The sequence below is a fragment of the Silurus meridionalis genome, chromosome 14 (assembly GCF_014805685.1).
Source record: "Silurus meridionalis isolate SWU-2019-XX chromosome 14, ASM1480568v1, whole genome shotgun sequence".
In the NCBI taxonomy this organism is placed as follows: Eukaryota; Metazoa; Chordata; class Actinopteri; order Siluriformes; family Siluridae; genus Silurus; species Silurus meridionalis.
Genome location: NC_060897.1, coordinates 6,004,574 through 6,027,229, shown reverse-complemented (window position 1 = coordinate 6,027,229; position 22,656 = coordinate 6,004,574). Strand labels below are relative to the sequence as shown.

Below are 22,656 nucleotides of genomic sequence, written 5' to 3'. Positions count from 1 at the left end.
CTTATGTACTTTAATTTATGGTCCTAGTGCACTGGGCTCGAGGGAGGTGAGACTAGAGAGGAGTTAAGAAAGAGGGGGAGTAAAATGCCAGTAAAGTGGTAAATAAAAAATATAAAAAAATAAGGCTAAAAAATGTGCCTTAATGTAGACAGACGGATAGCAGTGTGCCAATGGCATTTAAATAAAAGATTTAAATGACTCTTTTTCTTTTGTCAGATAAAGAATGATGAATTATGTTGAAAATCCCCTCTGAATTGCAGAGTTATTTCACATATCTCTCTCTGTCATCCTCCTTTCCCTGTGTAGCTCTTCATTGTGACTCAGAGGCTGTGGTGAAGCTGAGCGAGGCTCAGGTCAGCTCCGTGGTCCTCACTCCTGTATCTGAAGTGTCATGCACAGATGTGGCGGTCTCCTCTCCTCCCTCACAGCACTCCGACAGCCTCCAGGATGCCGCCGGTCCCAGCGAGACAGGCACCGAGCAGGAGAGCCTGGTTAAAGAAGCCCCGAGGGAGAAAGACCCCAGGAGGAGCAAGCATCACCTGCACTGTCCTGTCTGCAAAGTGACAGTTAACTCAATCACTCAGCTGGAGGCCCATAACAGTGGTACAGGCTTTGTTTATTTAAATAACCAGATACAGTGTTTAATTGTGTAGTTATAGACGTCTTCTCAGGTCATCAAGTACTATATAGACACATAGAGTACACACAGTATTATTTCAGAAGTGGACCCGTTTTGAGTTCAGTAATGATCAGCACAAATCCATTTTTACATCAAAGCATCACTGCTGGTTTGAGCAACAGTTCAGAAATAAAAAAATCTTCAGCCTGAAGTAGTGCCCCAGTCAGAAACTGGCAATGATGAAGCATACTAGATAATTACCAAAATCGATGCATTAAATAAGATGAACTTCGGTCTGTAAATGTCCACCTGCAAGTAGGCTTGTGAGATCATGTGTAACAGGTCATCCTTTAGGTTATGTCAGACCATGGTATATTCTGTGACTCTGGGGGATTGGAGAAGGGAAACATTTTAGAAGATGGTTATGAGTTGGTTGTAAGTGCCAGTTACCATTACCAAGGTCAGGGAAAGTCGAATTGAATCTAACACGCTGAAACTATGCTCATTATAACATTTACATAAAATAAAATAAAGTCTGCCTGCATGTGCTTTGTGTTGAACTGATAAAACCAGGGACTAATAAACAGCATGTTGTTTCATTTTCTTTATTCATTTTTGCCCCATTCATGTTTGACATGCAAAGATATTCATGGCTTTATCTGTTTGGCTTTATCCATGGACAAGTGAGGCTAAGATGATTTCAGAGAAAGCTGTTGCTCTGCTCCAAAGTCAGACAGCAGGATATTAAGGTTTGTATAAGTCTACAAAGTAGGCTAAAAGGAAATAGGTATTCCAAAATGCAATACAGTTAAGTTTTGTATTTATTAAAGTTGTAGGCACCAGGTTTTTCCAGAGACATTTAAATCATAGAACCATCTCTATATAGCTGTGGTGGGCTTTTAGTGTGAGCAAGCATTTCCTTGTTTGCTCTAAAAACTCAAAACTCCATCAGAATGACTGACTAATATTTTAATATTTTTGTCCATGCATAGGTATAAAATTATTCCCAACAGTCTTTTATTTTCATTTCACAGCGTTTCTCTTGGGTGCTCTGCTGCAAGGAGCAGCGTCACCGAGTGTAATTTTACCACAGAGTTACTATGCAATCAGATTTCAGCCTTTACGTCATGCATTGTCAAAAGGCCTGCAGAAATAGAAATTAACAGCTTTTGGTAGATTTAAACCCATGTTGCCTGAAGCTGTTGCTTTTACCAATCATATTCTAACTTGCTGACCCCATGGCCCCCTAGCTGGCATCCAGTCATGTCTGCAATTTCACATCTTTTGATTGGATGGTCAGAGAGCACACTAGTCAGAGCTCTCAAACTGCATTTACAGGTGCATCTCAATAAATTAAAATATCATTAAAAAGTTGATTTATTGTAGTAATTCAATACAAAAAGTGAAACTCGTATATTATATAGATTCATCACACACAGATTGATATATTTTAGGTTTTTATTTCTTTTCATTTTTATGATTATGGCTTACAGTTAATGAAAACCCAAAATTCAGTATCTCAGAAAATTCAATATTGGGGAATTGTGGTGTCACACTCTTATCAGCTAATTAAATCAAAGCACCTGCAAAGGTTTCCTGAGCCTTTAAATTGTGTCTCAGTCTGGTTCAGACTACACAATCATGGGGAAAGACTGCTGACTTGACAGTTGTCCAGAAGACGATAATTGACACCCTGCACATGGAGGGTAAGACACAAAAGGTCATTGCTAAAGAAGCTGCTATTAATGGAAAGTTAACATTAATGGAAAGTTGAATGGAAGGTAAAAATGTGGTAGAAAAAGGTAAAACAAAGCCCTTTTAATAATTTGGGGAGATTCACAAAGAGTGGACTATAGATGGAGTCAGTGCTTCAAGAGACACCATGCACAGACATATCCATGACATGGGCTACAACTGATGCATTCCTTGTGTCAAGCCACTCTTGAACGTCAGAGGTGTCCTGGGCAAAGGACAAAAAGGACTGGACTGTTGCTCAGTGGGCCAAAGTTGTCTTTTCAGATAAAAAGAAGAAAAAAAATTGCATTTTATTTGGAAATCAAGGTTCCACAGTCTAGAAAAAAAGAAGAAAGGCACAGAATCCAAGTTGGTTGAGGTCCACTGTAAAGTTTGCACAGTCAGTGGTGGTTTGGGGAGTCATGTCATCTGCTGGTGTTGGTCCACTGTGTTTTATCAAGTCCAAGGTCAGCACAGCCATCTACCAGGAAGTTTTAAAGCACTTCATGCTTCCCTCTGCTGACTAGCTTTATGGAGATGCTGATTTCATTTTCCAGCAGGATTTGGCACCTGGACCACACTGCCAAAAGCAACAAAAGTTGGTTAAATGACCATTATGTTGGTGTGCTTGACTGGCCAGCAAACTCACCAGACCTGAACTCCATAGAGAGTCAATGGGTTATTGTCAAAAGGAAAATGAGAAACAAAAGACCAAAAAAATGCAAATGAACTACTGTCAAAGAAACCTGTTTTTGTTAAATGTGAGCCGAAATCAGCACTTGAAATATATATCTTTTTATTCCACATTGGCTGAAAGAGGAGAAGGAACTGATTTGTTGGCAGATACACTTACAAGGCCATTTTCAAAACAGACTTTTTAAGAGAAGCTGGACATCGTGAAGAAAACAGTTTAAAACAGTTGTTGAGCTTTTTCAAAAACCATTTATACTTTTGTGTTTTCTTTCCCATTGCACAAAAACGCACAAAAACACACAAAAATGCATGGAAAACCCAGAGACATTTTATGAGGTTAATAGTGATGCTTCTGCTGGAGATGATGTATGCGGGCGATGCAGCTGTGGCTGCAGTTAAAGGAGATTGTTGAATTGGGTTTCTTGCTTTAGTAATGGCATTCGTTCTCTTGGCATTAGGTACCTGTCTGTGATGCAGTGCTCTGTCATACTGCGCTTCTGTATAATATTAATGGTTTCCATAGCCGTGGCATCATAATGGTGAAAAGGTGAACCTCAGAGGTGTGTCTGATGAAGTGGCCAGTAAGAATATACAATCTTTAAAAACCCAGCAGCACTGCTCTACATACTTATATAATGGCATCAATCAGTAGTTATACTTATCTGTGCCTACTAAAAAGGCAGCTAAGCTTCCTTATGAAGATGGTGGTTGGTTGAGTGTTCCGGGGACTGATTCATGATCTCTAATCTCTTACAGGCATCAAGCACAAACTAATGCTGGAGGGACAGAGCGTGCTGCCACGACGGCGAGGAAAGGCACTGTCTTCCCGTGCCGCGTGTAAAAGTAAGCGACTGGCCAACAAGGGCAGCCTGGGTGTGAGCAACAAGAGCTATCATTGTGAAGTGTGTGAGATCCACGTCAACTCAGAGACCCAGCTCACCCAGGTAGCACACAGTCACACAAACCTTTGAAAGGCAGTGTCACTTTATATAACTTAAAGTTTACATGATGTAAGGCAAGTATTATGTACAAAAGAAATGTTTGTTTGCACCGAAGGGGAAAGATGAAAGCAAAATGTAACCCATGATCATCCACCTACATGCGATGCCATTTATAGCCAATCCAGGTCAATTCACAGTGAGATCGAGTGAGCTTTAGGCCACAACCTGTTATAAAGTCTGAATGCAGATTTGAACCTCCTTTTAAAGAAAAGGAACCCTTTAGGATTTTAGATTTGACCTTCAATTTCGAAGTGTTTGTTTTGGTTGGGTAAGGATTTTATTTGTATTTTTCTCTAGTGTGTGTGTGTGTGTGTGTGTGTGTGTGTGTGTGTGTGTGTGTGTGTGTGTACACCACATTTTTTATTATTTCATGACAGCTTCGGTGATATAATCATACCTTAAGCTCTAAAAGTGTATAGCATGCATTAAGCTACATTGTGAATTTCATATTTTAATTTAGTAAAATTCTTTGCAGAGGTGTAAAGGGTACCTGAAAATCACATATGAGTAAATGTATGGATACGTTACTGCAAAAAGAGGTCACCAATTCTATTATGACTTGAGTAAAAGTCTTAGAGCATCTGATTTTTGAGTTTTTGAGTATTTGTCTCATATTGAACGTAGGTTCAAAGATGCACTAGTCCTCAATACCAAGACACATGTTGGTGAACAGCCCAAAACAGTTAACAAATCAAATTGTACACCTCAACACTGCATTAAGCAAAATCAACACAACAGCCTCTTCAACATGCCAGATGTAAACAAAGATCAAACAATTTGGTTGATAAAGATAAAACAGTAAAGCAATCTTTCAAAAAAAAAAATTACAGTAAAATACCTGGCATTCAGCAAGATGTTAATTCGCCCTAATGTGGACTAGCTTCAATGCCACAAAAAGACAAATCACATCTGGTTCTTTTAATACCCCATATATCACTTCTTCTGCAGAATAAAGAAGCAACAGCAGATAATGTGCAAAATGTAATTAGTAACAGTCATTGTCATTAAAAAAATAGTGAAGTAAAAAGTACATATATTGCATCATAAATATATTTGAGTAGAGAGTAAAATTTGCTTATATTTTGCATATATAAAAAGTAGCCAAAAAAATTACTATTTTTGTTTTTTTTGTTTTGCTGCTTAGGTTCAGGTCATAATTGTTTTACTGTAGCTATTTTTTTTAAGGCATTTTATTTCAGTTTCTCAGAAAGATTGAAAGATTGTTTAAAAAAGATTGAAAGATTGATTGAAAGATTCAGTGATCTAAAGATAAAATCATAGTCACCCAACATTCAATAGAAAATGATCTACTATCATATATTGAAAATGTATTGAAACAATAAACCATATATAGATAAGGATATGATACCATTGGTACCATTTACAGTATATGACAATTACCAAATTTTATGTTTTGCATTCATATTATTAAATCATATTGAGAGTCTTAATAACTTGGCACGGTTTATCCTATAATTTTTTTATTCAAATTTGTATTCATACAAATTTTTTTCTTTAATTCCAGCACATGAACAGTCGCAGACATAAAGACAGATTAGCTGGAAAGCCACCCAAACCCAAATTCAGCCCTCATACCAAGACTCAACCAACCTCAGCCGTGACGGTAAGACACACCCAAACACACACACACACACACACACACACACACACACACACACACACACTCTACACCACCCAGACAGGTGTGTCTCATGATTTTCTCTCTGATGCATTTTTTAGCAGAGTGTCAGGTGGAATGGGTATGCAGGAGGTGCGATGTCAGCTATGAAAAAAGTCTTTAACCATTACAGTCTTACCTCTATCTCTTCACAGGTGAGTAGCACACGTGCACACCAGTCTTCATAGCTATGAGCTTTCTCATCAAACGTTAGATAGATGCCTGCATTTTACACTTAATGGTTTTTTTAATTCATTTTTGGCAAGAAGATTTACAACAGTTTACTGTTTACTATTAAAGTTAACCTGAGGTTTAAAGATTACCTGCAAGTCCTACTTAAATAAAAGTATAGATATCTTACTGCAAAACTTATTTCATTACAAGTTAAAAGTCACCATTTTCAATATGATTTAATTAGTACTATATAGTTATTTTACTCGTATTGAACGTAAGCTCAAAGATGCACTAGTCTTTAACACCAAGACGCATGTTAGTGAAAAGCCAAAAGCAGCTGATTTACGAGTATTTATTTCCTTAAATAGGAATCTAATTGTACACCTCAACACTGCATTAACTATCAACACAACAGCCTCATCAACATGCCAGAATGAAACAAAGATCAAACAAGTCGGTCAAAAAAAGACAGCATAGTAGAAATGAGAGTAAAATCATTAGTATCCAATGGACAAATCATTTTAGATAAAGTCAATGCAAATAATCAGAGCTGACTGTGATTTGCTGCACCTCTCAATCTCGGAGAGTGGCAATATTTGTAACAACTTTTGGAATCTATTCTAGCTCTTTTCGAATCGAAAATGCTAGCGCTAAAAAATGCAGTGGTGCTTAAAAAGTCACTTACAGGCAGCAGGCAGCAGATGCAAAACCTACATATAGTGAATCATAAATGTAATTGAGTAAATGTAAAGAGTAAAATTTGCTTATATCTTTAATACCCAGTAAAACTAGAAAGTAGCCAGAAAAAGTACTTAAGTACAGTAACAAATTTCATTTAAATACTTTACATGACTACATGTAATACAGTGGAACCCGGTTATGTCGATGTCCTAGGGGGTCTCCAAAAAGCATCGAGGTAACCGATGATCGAGATAAACGAAAATCAAAATGGCGGCAATATATTAACGTGCTTGAAATTTCTTTATGTACATGATGTGCGTTATTAAATAAGAATGTGCATGCACGTGTTTTTGGAGGGTTTTTTTACACATCAGCGTTGCCGCGATTTGTTTGATGAAGGCATGCTATAAAAATACATACAGTACATGTTTATCTGTCAGGAATCCACCTGCCACGCCCCCTTCGGCCCCCTTCGGCAGGTGCTTTCTCGGCCGCTTTCTCTAAAGCTCCTGGCTTCAATCGCACACATATGGTGCTCGTTTAGCATCATCACCAGCTCCTATTTAAACTTCCACACTCTCACTGTCCGTTATTGTTGGTATATGTTGGTTCACGGCGGTCGTTGTTATCGCTCATGCATATCCCGGTACGTGTCTTCCCACCGGCACTCTCTCAACGGCTGCTCTTTTCTTCCCAAAGCGCACCGCGGATTCTCCCCCCCGATCCTGCTGGTGTTCATTCTATGCTTTTGCTGCTCATCCCACGTTCCGCGCTGCGCTCCTATCAAGCGCAGATTTCGCCTCCCGTTCATCGCATAACATTTAACAACAAAAGGCATATGTGCACTAACTAACAGCAGAGATTCACCAGTATACAATACAACACCTGTAGCAGCTGTAAGCCTTGATTTTTCCGCCACTTTCGCGAGTTTTTCTGCGGCTGCACCGAGATAACAGACATTTAATGGCAAATTTTTTCCCCCTTGTGCTCGAGATATCAGGGTTCGGCGACATAAAAAAGTCGACATAACCGATAAAAAATGCTTAGACAAAGCGAGAATTTGCCGGTTCCACTTCAAAAACGTCGACTTAATAGGGTTGTCGAGTTAACTGAGGTCGAGATAAGTGGGTTCCACTGTATTAACAAAAGTGACAGTGTTCCAGGCACGGACTGTGCGAGAGACCAATGAGGTTTAGCTTAAATGTTTAAAAGAGCTCCCACACCTATATAAAATTCCTTGGCTAATTGGTGACATTATTTATTTTTTGTTGTGGAGGGTCTTTGGTTATTAATTACTTTCAGCTGAATGTTTTGCCACTGTAGAGTTCTCAAACCTAAATCACATACTGCCTTAGAGTGATACAGCAATTTGAGCTACAGAATCAGACCACATGGACCAGCCTACGTTCCCCACGTCAGTGGTTCACCACTGTTCCTTCCTTGGACAACTTTTGATAGATACTGACCACTGCAGACTGGGAACATCCCATGAGAGCTGCAGTTTTGATAATAGCCATCACAATCTGGCCCTTTTCAAACTTTCTAAAATCCTTACGTTGTTTGCTCATTCCATTTTTCTGCAACTGTTTAGGTGTTCACATGCAAACCGTTCCATCTTCACTTAATTAAATTAGAATAAATTATTGGCATTAGGGTTTCTTTAAACTCTTATAATATATCCCTCTCTTTCTCTTTTTTAGACCAAACTGGCTCTTCAGAAACAGCTGACTAAAAGTCTGACTACCAGTTTCCTGCCCACTGCGATAACTCCGCAAACGCTTTGCACAGTGGCAACCAATCCGCTCACTCTCCGACACCCTGCCGGTGCCGCCTTCATTCCTACTCCAATCTTAGGCCCCGCTCTCTTTCGGCCTGCGCCGGGACCACTGCGGGCCACACATACCCCAATCCTATTCTCACCCTATTAAAGTATGCATAAACATAAACACATTAGTGTGCACACAGGTCTATGGTACAGGAATGATTTAGTGTTACAGCTGACTTTTACACACCGTACACATGCACACACAAAATGATCTTAAAAAAAATCTCAAAACTAATACACACACTCAAGTTTTTCTGCACTCTCCTCTAGGACTGTGGCCCTCACAAGAGGATCACTCGTGAACTATGCAGCACAGAAAGGTAGAAAGCAAAGTCAGAGGTAGATGATTCGTGAGAAACCATGGGAGCAAGAGGAGACGCACACGCCCCCAGGCTGGGGGAAGGCCTCTCGAGACCTCAGTGACCCACCCACCTCTCTCTATTTCTACAAATAGAGGTTGACTGACAGGTCACATCTCCAGGGAAATGCGTGGAGCCTCGTATAGTTGGCTGGGACCTCGTATAGTTTTATAAAGCATTAACCATAGGATTTTACTGTGTTATTTATTAGAAGTACAGCAGCATTAGATAAATAGAGCACATTTCTTAGTGAGACAAATGCAAACATCCCTTTACTCAAGGCGTTTTTTTTTTTGTTGTTTTTTAAGTCTGTGTTTATGCCTTTTAGTTTGAATTTTCATTCATTTTTTTCCCCTCAACACGATCAAACATGTTATTGCTCCCCCTGGAAACCATAAGAGCTGTCGCTTTGCATCATGGGTAATCATCATGGACTCATCAGTGAGTAAAAGAGCAATGCATCGAGATGACAATTTGCAGGCAAATCAGCACTAACACACATAGACACGCACACACTCTCACACACAATCAGTGTTCCAATTTTTCCTGCATAGATTAGATGATTTTGAGTCAGCCGGATACACACGTGCACACACACACATGCACACAGGGATGATTATGACAATATGATTATGCTCTCGAATTTTGTCCCTGCATGTTGGTATATTTTGCTCTCAGTGTTATCTCATTAAGACCTCACAAAGGTCAACCTGCCAAGCAAAATCCATCACACATCACTTGATTACAATTTCAATTCTCGCCATGTTATTTGAACGTGCAAGCATGTGTGTTTGTGTGTGTGTGTGTTTGTGTGTAGGAGTATGACTCATATCAGCCTCATTCTCTCATGGACACTGCACCTCATCTGTCATACAGCAGCGCTCTCTGCTGTACAAAGACAAATCCCTGACATATATAAGAAACACTCCAGCATTTTAGACTGTATGCTTTAATACTGCATTCAGAACTTGTGTTTATCACTGATAATAATTTTGATGTGAGAAAAAAAACCTGTTTATTATGAAGGCATGAATTCATGAATAGCAAGTTTAAGCCTCACAATTGTATATGTTCTAGCATGACAATGCCCCTGTGCACAAAGCCAACTCCATGAACATATGTTTACATGAGTTGGAGTAGAAGATCTTGATTGGCCCCAGACCTCCTCACCTCACTTAAATCAGTACCTCACTTTACTAACACTCATGCAGTGTAAAGCAGTAAATTAAAATGTGAAAGTTAAAAATGCTGGAGTAACTGATCTGCAGTGATGTGCTGCTACTTAATCGGTTATTCTCAATACATGCATTGATGTATTTTTCCTTTTTTTTTCCATGTTCTGAGATATTAAGATATTTTACAAAATCTTTAAGAAGATTACTTTAAAAAGAAGTTGTCTATATTAGGTTGTATGTAGATTTATAAATATGTAGAGAGTATGTAGGAAATTTATCAGAGTCATTATCGCCATTATTGCTATGATAAGAACAATTTCTATCTGAAGGGACTTCTATTGTTTGCCAAGTCATTACAAAAATTACAAAAATAAGAACATATGCCAAGAATGATATAGTATACAGTAATTGCCTACATTTTATGGGTCAATATATATATATAAAAAAATACAAATAAGTCAAGGGGTGTGTGTGTGTGTGTGTGTGTGTGTGTGTGTGTGTGTGTGTGTGTGTGTGTGTGTGTGTGTGTGAGAGAGAGATTATGCAAAAAGAAGAAAAAAAAATCAGCATGACTTAATATGTCTTTTTGCATTTGGGACACTTCAGCTTCAAAGCCTACAGCGAAGGGCGAGTCTCAGGGCTCCTGTTTCAGCTCCATCAGAGGAGAAGTTAAACAGAGTAAAACATCAGCCATACTGTAATCTAACCAAGAGCAGAGCAAGCGTAGATTGTGGGTCAAAGACAAAAAAAGTTTACTATGTTATACACCTTAACAGCAGTGCTCTATATATATATATATATATATATATATATATATATATATATATATATATATATATATTTGTATGGAGACACATGCATTTTCACACTCCAAACATCCAGACAGTTCGTTTCTTCAAACATTCAGCTGAAAGATGTTCTACACTGGTTGAATCTTTCTTTCTGCCCTTGTTATCCAGTTCATCAGAGCAGTTCAATAGGCTTTAGGTGTGGTGACTGAGCAGGCCAATCCATGTTAGATGAAACCCCAGCCGAACTGTTTGCTCTCTAAATAACGCTTACAGAGCTTGGACATACGCTTTGGGTCAATGTCTTGTTGTATGGTGAAGCCAGTTCCAATGAGCCGCAGTCCTACGGAGTTGCATGGTTTTGAATTATGAAATGGTAGCCATGTTGGATCAGTATTCTTTTCACCCAGAATAAGTCTCCAACCTTCCCTGCTCGTAAACAACCCCGAACCATTATGCTTTCAGCACCATGTTTGACTGTGGGGGTGAGGCAGTCTGCTAACTTCTTCTCTCCTGTTGTCCATTTTACATAAGTTCATCTTTTAGAACCATTTATAATTTTGACTCATCTGTCCACAATTTTTTCAAAACATTCACAGTCCATTTCTTACAACATGCATGTGTCTCGCAAACATTGAAAAAGCATAGCACAAGGGAAATGAAATTCACTTTTTCTGTCTTTGATTCATGTACAAACTATGACTTTTCCTGAATTTTCAGAAATCTCTCTCTCTGTCTCTCTGTATGTGTGTATATCAATATATGCACATGTGTATGTGTGTGCTTGTATGTGGATGATTTAGGCCATCATCACACACACATGGAGGGCCCTGGATACCTTCTGCTTGTTCTCTCCTTCAGTATGTGAAATATGTTGAGCAATAACACTGTTTGGAGCTGCAATAGCCATAATCAGAGTGTGATACACATTTCCTTTTATACAAAATGGAAACTTAGCCATGATTTTTTAACCTTTCTGTGTGACACCGGTCATATTGCTGTCTGTCTTCGTGTCTCTCTCCTTCCTCTTGGTTAGTGTTGACTTAATGCCAGCGAGGGGGGGGGAATCATGTGACATTTTCTTGCTGCATTTTGGATGAGATTGCATCTGTGTAATGGTACCTCTCAGTTGGACTGAAGGCAGCCATGGAAACATCAGTTGCCAGCGGTGACGAGAGAGATGAAGGCATTTTGCCGCACACATTGGCTGCAGTGCTTTTAAAAGTGATTACCGCAGTCATGTTTTGCTTTGGTTGGATTGCAATAAAAGGGGAAGGTCTCATTCCATTCATACGATAAAGGAATACTCTAGTGTCTTTTCTGTATCTTTAGTGCCCATGTGTTTACCACAGACATGTGTTCAATAGTTAAAAAAAAACAACCTGTTTATTTAGACTGATTTGAAACAAACTAAAAGGGCAGTGAATGAATGTTTAAATTATTGCTATACAATGTGCAGTCAAAATACGTAGCAATAAAGCTCTTAGGATATGACATACCAAAAACACTACTTATGGTAGTTTTGTCAAGCAAGTAATTAAGTGGTGAAAACAAGGAAAAACATCACTATCAGTAATCTGTGTCTGTATTCAGATTTAAACCAGATGTACACATGGACTTGTTTTAAATGTATTATGACCCCTACCCCTGTTCCCACAGAAACACTTGAAAACAATATGGAAAAGGGGGTAAAAATTGAAGCACTTTAAATTCTGGCTTTGACCATTTCTCAACCTTAGCTATATCACTCAATTTCTAAACTAGAAATAACGTTTTTTTATTTCAACTTCTGACTGTTATGTTTTCTTTAAATATAAATCATCAAATTGCCTATTTTATATCCTGACCAGGCAGGTACTAAGGATGAACGAATGCCACGAATGTTTTGCAGAGCCCAGTGGATTTATATTAATTAACATAATGTTTGTCCTACAAGCTTCATATCTGACTGCATTTAAAAAGGAGGGGAAAAAAACATTACACTTTTTTCTGCTATATGGGAATCCAAAGCATATATGCTGTAAATATTTTTGACGAGCCTTCGAAAAGAAATGTGTAAAAAATAATCACCTGTTTGTATATGTATTGGAGGGTATGATCTGCATATTCTTACAAATGTGTGTTTTGTATTCAGGTTTTCAGCTACTCATCCCTAGTATCTATTCAGATTGTACTGAGATTATCACTGCAAATTCTCTCTGATTATCTCTGAAATTATAGTTACAAGTACAACAGCTGCCAATTGACATAAGACTATTTAGACTATTACAAATCAGTTGGGAATAAACAGGTTTCTATTGTTTGGTCTGAACATTTTTTGTCATTATGTCGTACACTTCCTATGATACACACATTAGAAAATCCCCTGGAGTATTCCTTTAGGCAGTATGTTGCTCTAGATTCTAAGAGACTTTCATTAATAGTGTACACTCCTGTACAGTTTTACTACGTTGATCATAACTGTTCAAACATTCAAGTGTGCAGCTACACTCACAAACCACGAATCATGAGCACATGGTCCAAAAGCACAAACTAGCACGTTGTGTCCCATATACATTCCTCAGTGTGAGCGTTTCATCAGGACAAAGCGATGAGTGTGTGTTATGTGTCCGTCTGTCTCTCTGTATGTATGCCGACAGTGCTGTTCATAAACCAGATTATTTTCTAAAACATGAAAAGATGAGCCGCTCGTCTTTCTCAAATGGGACATGGCCAGTATCTGTGGATGAAAATACAGTTGTTTGTTGTGTTTTTTGACCCAGTAACAAAAAAAAGCTAAACATTTTTGAACAGGTTCTAATTATTGTCCTTTTTATTTGATTTGATTTGATTTTTCTGTACAGAGCATGAGTGAGAGTGACTGAAAATGAGAGAGAGTGAGAGAGAAAGAGAAAATAAATCAATTGGATCTTCCTTACAGCAATGTGCCTGTTGTTTCTGGGGCTCATGGGAATGTTGGTTATTGGCTGGAGGGAGACAGCTTGTTGTTTTGCCTTGCATTAAAATGACAAGTGCCAAAGTTTCCAAAGGTCCTGTTTAACCCTTAATGTTGTCACAGACCTGGACAGTGTCCGATAAATAAAATCAAACTTCCTTGTCAGAATAAATGGATGAATGGCAGTCTAGGCCACACTGCATTGCTGCTAAGGTTGAATGTTCTAGTATACATATTTTGAATATGAATAATAAGATAGATACATGACATTTTCTAATTCTATCCAACAGACGAAATCTAAACAAATAAATGCAAACAGGTCAGAGCTCTGTTTGAATGTTTGCAAAAGAAGAACTATTAAACAATTTTATCAAATAGCTCAAATGCACACATCCAGCAATTAAAACCATCCGTGTGGAAACATAGCAAAAGTTCAGTTTAGTGTCCTGATGATTTATGTAATTTAACACCATAATTACTTTAAAACATTTACATGAATATTTTGTCTATGTTTACAGTTTTACTAATAATAAACATACATTTGCATGAAGCATCATTATTTAAAAAACTTGAAAAGTATTAATATAATTCATTTAGAACAGAAAAAATGTGTGATTAAGTTGTGATTAATCATGAGTTAACTCCTGACAATCATGCGATCCCAATTCCAATCATATTGTGTTTATATAGATAGAGATGTCCATTAAGGGGCTGAATTTAGGTTTTTTTTGTTTGTTTTTTTCAAATTTCCCCCAAGTCATGTTTATTACTTCTTGCTATTAGCCTGACACTAATTGGTCTGTGCTATGTTGGCTGCAATTAACGATGTCCATTTATTTATTTAATAACTTGTTGTTTTAATGATTTATTAATATACTTATTTAATTCTATAGATATCCTACTATTCTAACTCTAAGCCTAAAATGGCTGTTTAAAACCTTTTAAAGTTTAAAATGGTGGTTATAGATCCAGACCCTAATCAGGGACCACATGCCATTCACTCAGAAAGCATACAGAATAAAACTTTGTGTACCATTGAAACAGTCTTTCCCACATCATGATGAGAAAGTGACGGTGTTGGTTATTACACTTGGTTATTATAACACCAAACAAAATTAAATTTACAATGGAAATTTACAATCATTTTATTATCTCATTGACTCTGCTTTCTTTCTGTCCTCAATTTTAATATCTTCTGCTGTATATGCAGTATTACTTAAACCATTTTAGAACATTTTTCTCTCTACTTCTCTCTCTCTTTCTGACTGTCTCTCTCTGTCTCTCTCTGACACACACATACAGTACAAGGACATTTTTATCAGACACATACTGCCAGGTGTGAGCAGCCCCCATTTTAAGGTCACTGCAGGATTAGCCAAGAATGAAATGAAATACCCACCCCATAAAAAAAACGAGATAAAGGGCAAACAGAAAGCAATTCTGCTGCTTTGTCTGCTCAAAAATAACGCTGACAGGCTCACGACAGGGTTCAGAGCCAAATGGACTCAGTTGAAGCAAATGACTGGAATAAGAAAGACAATCTTAGCTGGGATTTGCTGGCAGGGTGTAAAACAGATCTATATAATTACATAAGATTTGCTAAATGTAAAAAAAAAAGTGTGAGGATATGGTGTTTTATATATATATATATATATATATATATATATATATATATATATATATATATATATATATATATATATATAGTTTTATGCCTTTTTCATTTTTTGTAGGCATATTTTGTTGCGATATCCCCTTTTTTTAGAATGCAACTTATTTATATATTTGTTTCTGTATAGTGTAGCTTTAATATAAAAACATTTATATTATCTTTAAGTGTATGATTTTTTGCCATTTCTAATTAGTTGTTTTCAGGTTACTAAAGTTGTGTTTCAGGAAGGTGATGTGTGCATTTAATTCTCTGAAGTAGAAATGATGATAGGACATGATAGCTCTAATAAATCATAATACTTTGGATACTTAAGTACATTTAAAGGAAAATATTTTGTACTTTTACTCAAATGAAATTTTAAAGGGAGCACTTTTACTTTTACTGGAGTCATATTTAACCTACTGTATCTCTACTTTTACTCAACCACATGGTTTGTGTACGTACCAGTAGAGGCGTGGAGATGTTTAGGAGAGATGGCAGTGGAGTTTTTTTATGATTGTTTAAGAAGATTTTGAAAGGTGAGAGGATGCCTGAGAATGGAGAAGGAGTGTGCTGGTACCGATCTTTAGAATAAGGGAGATGTGCAGACCTGCAGTAACTAAAGGGGAATAAAGTTGAAGAGGTGACTATCTGTGAGCAGCAGTATGGTTTCATGCCGAGGAAGAGCACCACAGACACATTATTTGCTTTAAAAATGTTGATAGAAAATAGAAAAGTATTAAGAAGGTCAGAAAGAGTTGCATTGTGTGTTTGTGGATTTAGAGAAAGCGTACGACAGGGTGGCGAGAGAGGAGTTGTGGTATTGTATGAGGAAGTCAGGTGTGTAAGAGAAGTATGTGAGGGTGGTGCAGGACATGTATAAGGACAGTGTAACAGCATTGAAGTGTGCAGTAAGTATGACAAACTGGTTTAAGGTGGAGGTTGGACTTCATCAAAGATCGGCTCTGAGCCCTTTTCTGTTTGCAGTGGTGATGGACAGATTGATGGAGCAGGTCAGACAGAAGTCTCCATAGACTATAATGTTTGCGGATTATATTATGATTTGGAGATAAGTGGGTGGGAAGAGTAATATCAGGAATGATTTGTGATAGAAGGGTGTCTGCAAGAGTGAAAGGGAAAGTTTATAGGACTGTGGTGAGACCCGGATGTTTGGTTGTATGGTTTAGAGACAGTGGCATTGAGTAAAAGACAGGAGGTGGAGCTGGAAGTAGCTGAAGATGTTGGGATTTTCATTAGGAGTGACGAGGATAAACAGGATTAGAAACAAGTTATTAAAGGAACAGCACACGTTTTTGGAGACAAAGTGAGAGAGGCGAGATTAAGATTGTTTGGACATGTGCAGAGGAGGGACATAGGGTAAATCGGTAGGAGAATGCTGAGGATGGAGCCACCAGGAAGGAGGAAAAGAGGGAGGCCAAGGAGGAGGTTCATAGACGTGGTGAGGGAAGACATACAGGTAGTTGGTTTGAAAGAGGCAGATGTAAAGGACAGACTAATATGGAGACCCCCTAACGGGTACAGCCAAAAGAAGAAGATGGTTTGTGTACTTTATCCAGCACTGCATTTTGAACAGGAAATGACACGCTACAGTAGGACAGTGTATATCCTGAAGGGCTGTAGCATGTCAAAGCTTTCATTTGTTAGCCAAAGTATGTGTTCTGAACTCCTCACACACACACACACACACACACACACACACACACACACACACACACACACACACACACACAAGGATGCACTGTAAAATATCTCCTTTTTATTCTAAGTAGCAACAGCAGTTAGGTGAGGGTGAGAATGGGATATCATTGTACAAAACTAACTGCATTCCTTCACAAAGCATTTAATAGCAAGTAAAAGCACAGGAAATATGTACAGTACATTTGATAATGAAATATCAAGAATGGGCAAAACATGTAATGCTTTTTTCACTCAGTAACAGTATTCTATTTTCCCCAGACATCTCTAATTTGGTTCGAACATGTCCCTTATACAGCAGAATAAAATGCTTGAAGTATAAACACCTCTGTCCTTCACTAGTTTGTACAGAAAAACACAAAAAAGTGATAAAAATGTGCATAAAATACAATTAATTAACGAGCTAATATATTGAAATTGTGAACAGTTCAGACAAAATCAGTTCTTGTTCCTGTCCAGTGTTTCTCCTCCTTCTCGGGTTGCCTCTGTCCCTGTCTAGCTGTCCTGAGAGCCGCTGCTCTTGTTCTTGTTGCGGCTCAAAGGGAAAGTGGATTTGCTCTGTGGTTGGGTCATCTTGCTGGCCAGGTGCACGAAGGGCTCAATGAGAGAACGCCTGTCGGTCACAGAAACCTCCCAGAGCCTGACTTTCTCCTGACGAGCCCACTGCTGAGCCGTCTCGCTGTCCACTCTCCTCTGCTCCGCCATGTCCAGCTTATTCCCCAAAACCACTATCGTCACCTGCATAGACAACAGAGACAATGTGGACATGAGGACCGAGAGGAAGGATATAGAAATCTTGTAAGGGATACAATAAATAGACTTTGGTTTAATACTGACAGTTTTTTTGGCCGTCTCATAAATACACGCATTCATATTTGAAGCAAGCAAATAGCTAAAAACAAAGCATTAGAAGTGTGGTGACCATGTTGCCTTATGTTGCCTTTCCATGATTTTCTTAAAGAAATGTTAAACTAAAGGGGTAGCTCAATGATTGAGATGTAGGACTTCTGATCAGAAGGTCATGAGTTCAAATCCCACCACCACTAAGATGCCACTGCTGGGCCCTTGAGCAAGACCCGTAACCCTCATCTGCTCAGTTGGATGAATGAGGTCACTGTAAGTCACTCTGGATAAGGGTTTCTGCCAAATTAATGTAAATATAAATTTCCTGCTTTGGAGTACAGAGACTGTTAAATGTTTGGAAACACCTGGTCTTTTTTGAGGTACATGCATGATCCGAGGTAAAAACGCAAGAATTGGACTGCAAATGAATGACCGGAAGAAAGTTCTGAAGAGCAGTGGTCCCCAACCTTTTTTTCGCCACGGACCGGATTAATGTCGGACAATCTTTTCACGGATCGGCCTTTAAGGTGTGGCGGATAAATACAACAAAATAAAATAATGCGACCGGCATAAGACTGGTATTTTCTACATATTATAATAAACATGAATCCACTGTGTTGTTTTTTTTGTTTATTTTGCTCGCTTGGGGGTTTCAATTTAGCGGTAATGTATTACGTGTTAGCAGCCGGAGCCCCTTTAAGAAGGTAGAGGATGGAGGTAAGACGTGACTGAGGCGTCTTCATATGCATCAAGAGTCATAGACAGATGTGGCGGAGAGAATCCGGTAATTTTCCAAAATAAAACATAGTTCAGAATCAGATAATAAATAAAACGGAAATAATGTAAATTATGTATTCTTTCTGTGCGGCCCGGTACCAATTGGCCCGGGGGTTGGGGACCACTGCTGTAGAAATTGGACAAATTCTGGCTCTTCTGTAAGACAGAGAACCGGAGTGAAGATATTAGCAGACTGCCTCACCCCTACACTCAAACATGGAGGTGAAATTGTAATGGGTCGGGGTTGTTTTGGCGCAGGGAATGTTGGAGACTTTTTCTGGGTAAAATCCCAAACCCACGGCAAGGCAATGTATATCAGCTGCATGTTTGGAGTAACAAACTATCCAGATGTCAAGAGTGTGTAAAACTGTTATTCATGCTAAGGGAGGATTTATGGATGAAAATAAAGTTTTACATGTGTACATTTCTATATTTGTTTGGTCAAAGTAAATCTTCATACTGTTAAATGGTCTAGTTTGTTGCACTAGGAACATGTGTTTATCAAAAAACAATTATATAGACTAGGGCTTTATTTCAATTTCGAACACAAGACTTTGCATAAGGAGGGATTTTGATGGAATTAAACACGATCACTTAACGTTCATGATTCAAAGATTCACACTCTGACCTCTTTCTTGTCACGGCAGCGGTCGATCTCTTTCTTCAGAATCTCCATGCGCTTGAAGGACTCTTTGCTGTCGATGCTGTAGACGAGCACGAAGCCATCAGCGAAGCCAAAATAATGTCGTGGGAACTCGACGCCTTCACGCAAACCCCGCGTGTCGTAGAAACGCACCTGCTCCCTTGTACCTCGGTCTGTCTCCACCGAGCCGATATAGATGTCCTCCAACGTCTCCATGGGCTCAGAACCTACCACAAAAAAAACCCCATAAAAATTCATAAAAAAAAAATCATATAACTCCTGAAACATTTGAAATTGATCCTTTGGCTCACCAGCAACGTGATTCCCGTACAGTAACTGTTCAAGGACAGCCGTCTTTCCCACAGACGCCTGGCCACACACCACCACCTTACAGCTCTTTCCCATGATCACTCAAACGCTCGTTTACCTAATTTACACTGAAACAAAGAGGCACACAGCAGGAATTATACAGGATTATTTCCAAAATGTTATCTAGATTTCACCCCTGAATCGAATGTGTTTGTATTACATTTATGGCACTTGGCAGATGCCCTCATCCAGAGTAACTTACATTTATCTAATTTATACAACTGAGCAGCAATCGGGTTAAGGGCCTTGCTCAGGGGCCCAGATGCTTGGTGTGGCTGGAATTTGAACTCACAGCCTTCAGATCCAAAGTCCAATGCCCTAACCACCTTCCCACGCTTTGTTATTAAAGCGGCAATATATTATTTATATTTCGATATTTCAGAGCCCCTTGATGACTTTGGGATCAGCTTTTGCCCAGCTAGATGTTTTTTTTATTCGTGGTGTTAAAAAGAACAAATTTGCCTGGCCACATTGCAAATCACAAGTCCAAGTCCGTTGGACATCCGAACCTCTGCAGGTTATGAGTTCAAATCCCAACCACAGCAAGCTGCCACTCCTGGGTCTCTGTAGCTTAGCTGTATGAAAAATAAATGTAAAAATGTGAAAGGTCGCCCTAGACAAGGGCGTCTGCCAAATGCAAATAATAATGGAAATGGATTTGGACTGCACATAATGAATGGACATTTGGTGCCACCCAGATGAGGATGAGGTTCCCTTTGAGTCTGGTTCCTCCTAAGGTTTCTTCTTCATACCATCTCAGGGAGGTTTTTCTAACCACTGTCACCACTGGCTGAACTAAACTTGAAAATATATATTTTATAACCTATTTATCTTATTAAAGCTGCTTTGGGAGAATGTCTATTGTTAATCAGTTAATTGAACTGAATTGAACACCAGGTTTTATGTAGAAGGTTATGCATGCACAGAGAGCATTACTGTTTAAATATATGAGGCTGAAGCTGATGTGAAACCAGTCTGGGGTTTCTAAACGTGTTCCATGACACTTTTGTTTACAGCCAACGTTTCTGTCCAGCACACACTGCGGGTTTCTGCTAAGCTGTTAGCTCGCACACATCTGCATTGAGATGTGACATGAACAGCTGTATGTATAAAATAAAACTCGTATTATCTCGCTGCTCGTTTCACATCCAGTCACTCCTGGGTTTATTAAAGAAAAACCAGAAAACACAAAATACCTACAGTGGAGAAGGTGTGAAAGGTGTGAAAGCTTCCTAGCTTTCCTCATCATCAGCACTTCCTGTTTACTCCAGCCGGGTTGCCAGGTCTTCTTTAAAATTCCTCACGATTGGACTCTGGAAATTCCTGACACGGCTCTATAGTAGTTAAACTACAATACATATGTTATAACACATTAAACACATTTCCTGAATTTCGCTATAACAACTGCCCAGAAAGTATAATGTACGATGATAATGTCTGTATAATGTATAATGTAATACAAGTCTAGTGTATTAACATAAATCTGTAATTTGCCTTGCTTATAAAATTAATCAACACTCTTAAAACCCATCATATTTGAAAATATCAAGAAAAGTTCTTTGGAACAAATTCTAATAACCAATTAATAAATTAAGGATTATTTTCACCCAAATGCAAACCTGGCAACACGGTAACTCTACCCACTCAGCTGCAGGAGAAATAATGCTGATAAAGAAGTACATAGCGCCATCTGGTGCCAGCATCAGTGAATGTAATTACCAAGTAGGTTTTTAAAGTCATTCCAAACATATAGTACAGTATACATTGAAATAAAAAAATTTAAAAAACATATATATATATATATATATATATATATATATATATATATATATATATATATACAGTGGTGTGAAAAAGTGTTTGCCCCTTCCTGGTGTCTTTTTTTGTTTGCATGTTTGTCACACTTTGTTTCAGATCATCCAACTAATTTAAATATTAGTAAAAGATAACATAAGTGAACACAACACTCAGTCTTTAAATAAAGGTTATTATTATTGAGGGAAAACAAAATCCAAAACTACATGGCCCTGTGTGAAAAAGTGTTTGCCCCCATGTTAAAACTGTGGTTTATCACACCAGAGTTTAATTTCTCTAGCCACACCCAGGCCTGATTACTGCCACACCTGTTCGCAATCAGAAAAATTAAATAAACACTGATTATCTCTTCATCATGGCACCTGTTAATGGGTAAGATATATATTACGCAACAAATGAACATTTTGTCCTCAAAGTTGATGTGTTAGATCCAGGAAAAAAGGAAAAGGGTCAAATTGTGATGGCTAGACGACTGGGTCAGTGCATCTCCAAAACTGCAGCTCTTGTGGAATGTTCCTGGTCTGCAGTGGTCAGTGTCCATCAAAAGTGGTCCAAGGAAGGAACAGTGGTGAACTGGCCAAGGCTCATTGATGCACGTGGGGAGTAAAGGCTGGTCCGTGTGGTCCGATTTAACAGACGAGCTCCTGCAGCTCAAATTGCTGAAGAAGTAAATGCTGTTAATGCTAAATGGATCAGGACTGTTTTGGCAGCAAAAGGGGGGCCAACACAATATTAGGCATGTGGTCATAATGTTATGCCTGATCTGTTTTTTTATGTGTGTGTGTGTGTGTGTGTGTGTGTGTGTGTGTGTGTGTGTGTGTGTGTGTAAATGTGTGTGTATGTATCAGTCTAGTCCCTTTATGCAATATTTAATAATTTAATGGTTTGCGGAAAGAAATTGTTACACAGTCTGAGGGCCCAAATTCTATGGGACCTTTTTCCAAGAGCGGGAGAGTGTGTGTGATTTGCAGATGCAGCGTTTGGTGAAAATGTCCATGATGGAGGGAAGAGAGACCATGATGATCTTCTGAGCCGTCCTCACTATACATTGTAGGGCCTTGCGATCCGAGACGGTGCAGTTTTCAAACCAGGCAGTGATGCAGCTGCTCAGGATGCACTCAATCGTCTGTCTTTCTTATGTTTAAGTTAAGTTATGATTGTAATGTCTTACAACAAGTAA

General features: G+C 38.6%; 2 protein-coding genes across 4 annotated transcripts in view; one reads left to right on the top strand and one right to left on the bottom strand.

Annotated features, from left to right (window-relative positions):
• Window positions 1-14,098, top strand: part of znf385c (zinc finger protein 385C) — a 98,240-nt gene extending 84,142 nt beyond the window's left edge. Inside the window, exons 6-10 of one of the 2 annotated variants that reach the window (XM_046866825.1) lie at window positions 307-603; window positions 3,803-3,990; window positions 5,573-5,671; window positions 5,791-5,880; window positions 8,281-14,098. In XM_046866825.1, coding sequence (XP_046722781.1) covers window positions 307-603; window positions 3,803-3,990; window positions 5,573-5,671; window positions 5,791-5,880; window positions 8,281-8,508 — 902 coding nt within the window. In that variant the 3' untranslated portion in view covers window positions 8,509-14,098. Of the gene's footprint in view, window positions 1-306; window positions 604-3,802; window positions 3,991-5,572; window positions 5,672-5,787; window positions 5,881-8,280 lie in introns of both variants that reach the window. The other variant, XM_046866823.1, reaches the window with a different exon arrangement.
• A 3,060-nt stretch (window positions 14,099-17,158) lies between these two features.
• nkiras2 (NFKB inhibitor interacting Ras-like 2) lies at window positions 17,159-20,998 on the bottom strand. 2 transcript variants are annotated; one of them, XM_046866885.1, is made up of 4 exons: window positions 20,862-20,998; window positions 19,604-19,729; window positions 19,278-19,519; window positions 17,159-17,767 (listed from the first exon to the last, which is right to left on the bottom strand). In XM_046866885.1, the coding sequence occupies exons 2-4, from the start codon at window positions 19,695-19,697 to the stop codon at window positions 17,525-17,527; spliced, it is 579 nt and encodes a 192-aa protein (XP_046722841.1). In that variant the 5' UTR covers window positions 19,698-19,729; window positions 20,862-20,998; the 3' UTR covers window positions 17,159-17,524. The 2 variants fall into 2 exon arrangements, with proteins under 2 accessions (XP_046722841.1, XP_046722842.1); XM_046866886.1 differs by having other exon boundaries at window positions 20,858-20,946.
• Window positions 20,999-22,656: the final 1,658 nt, after the last annotated feature.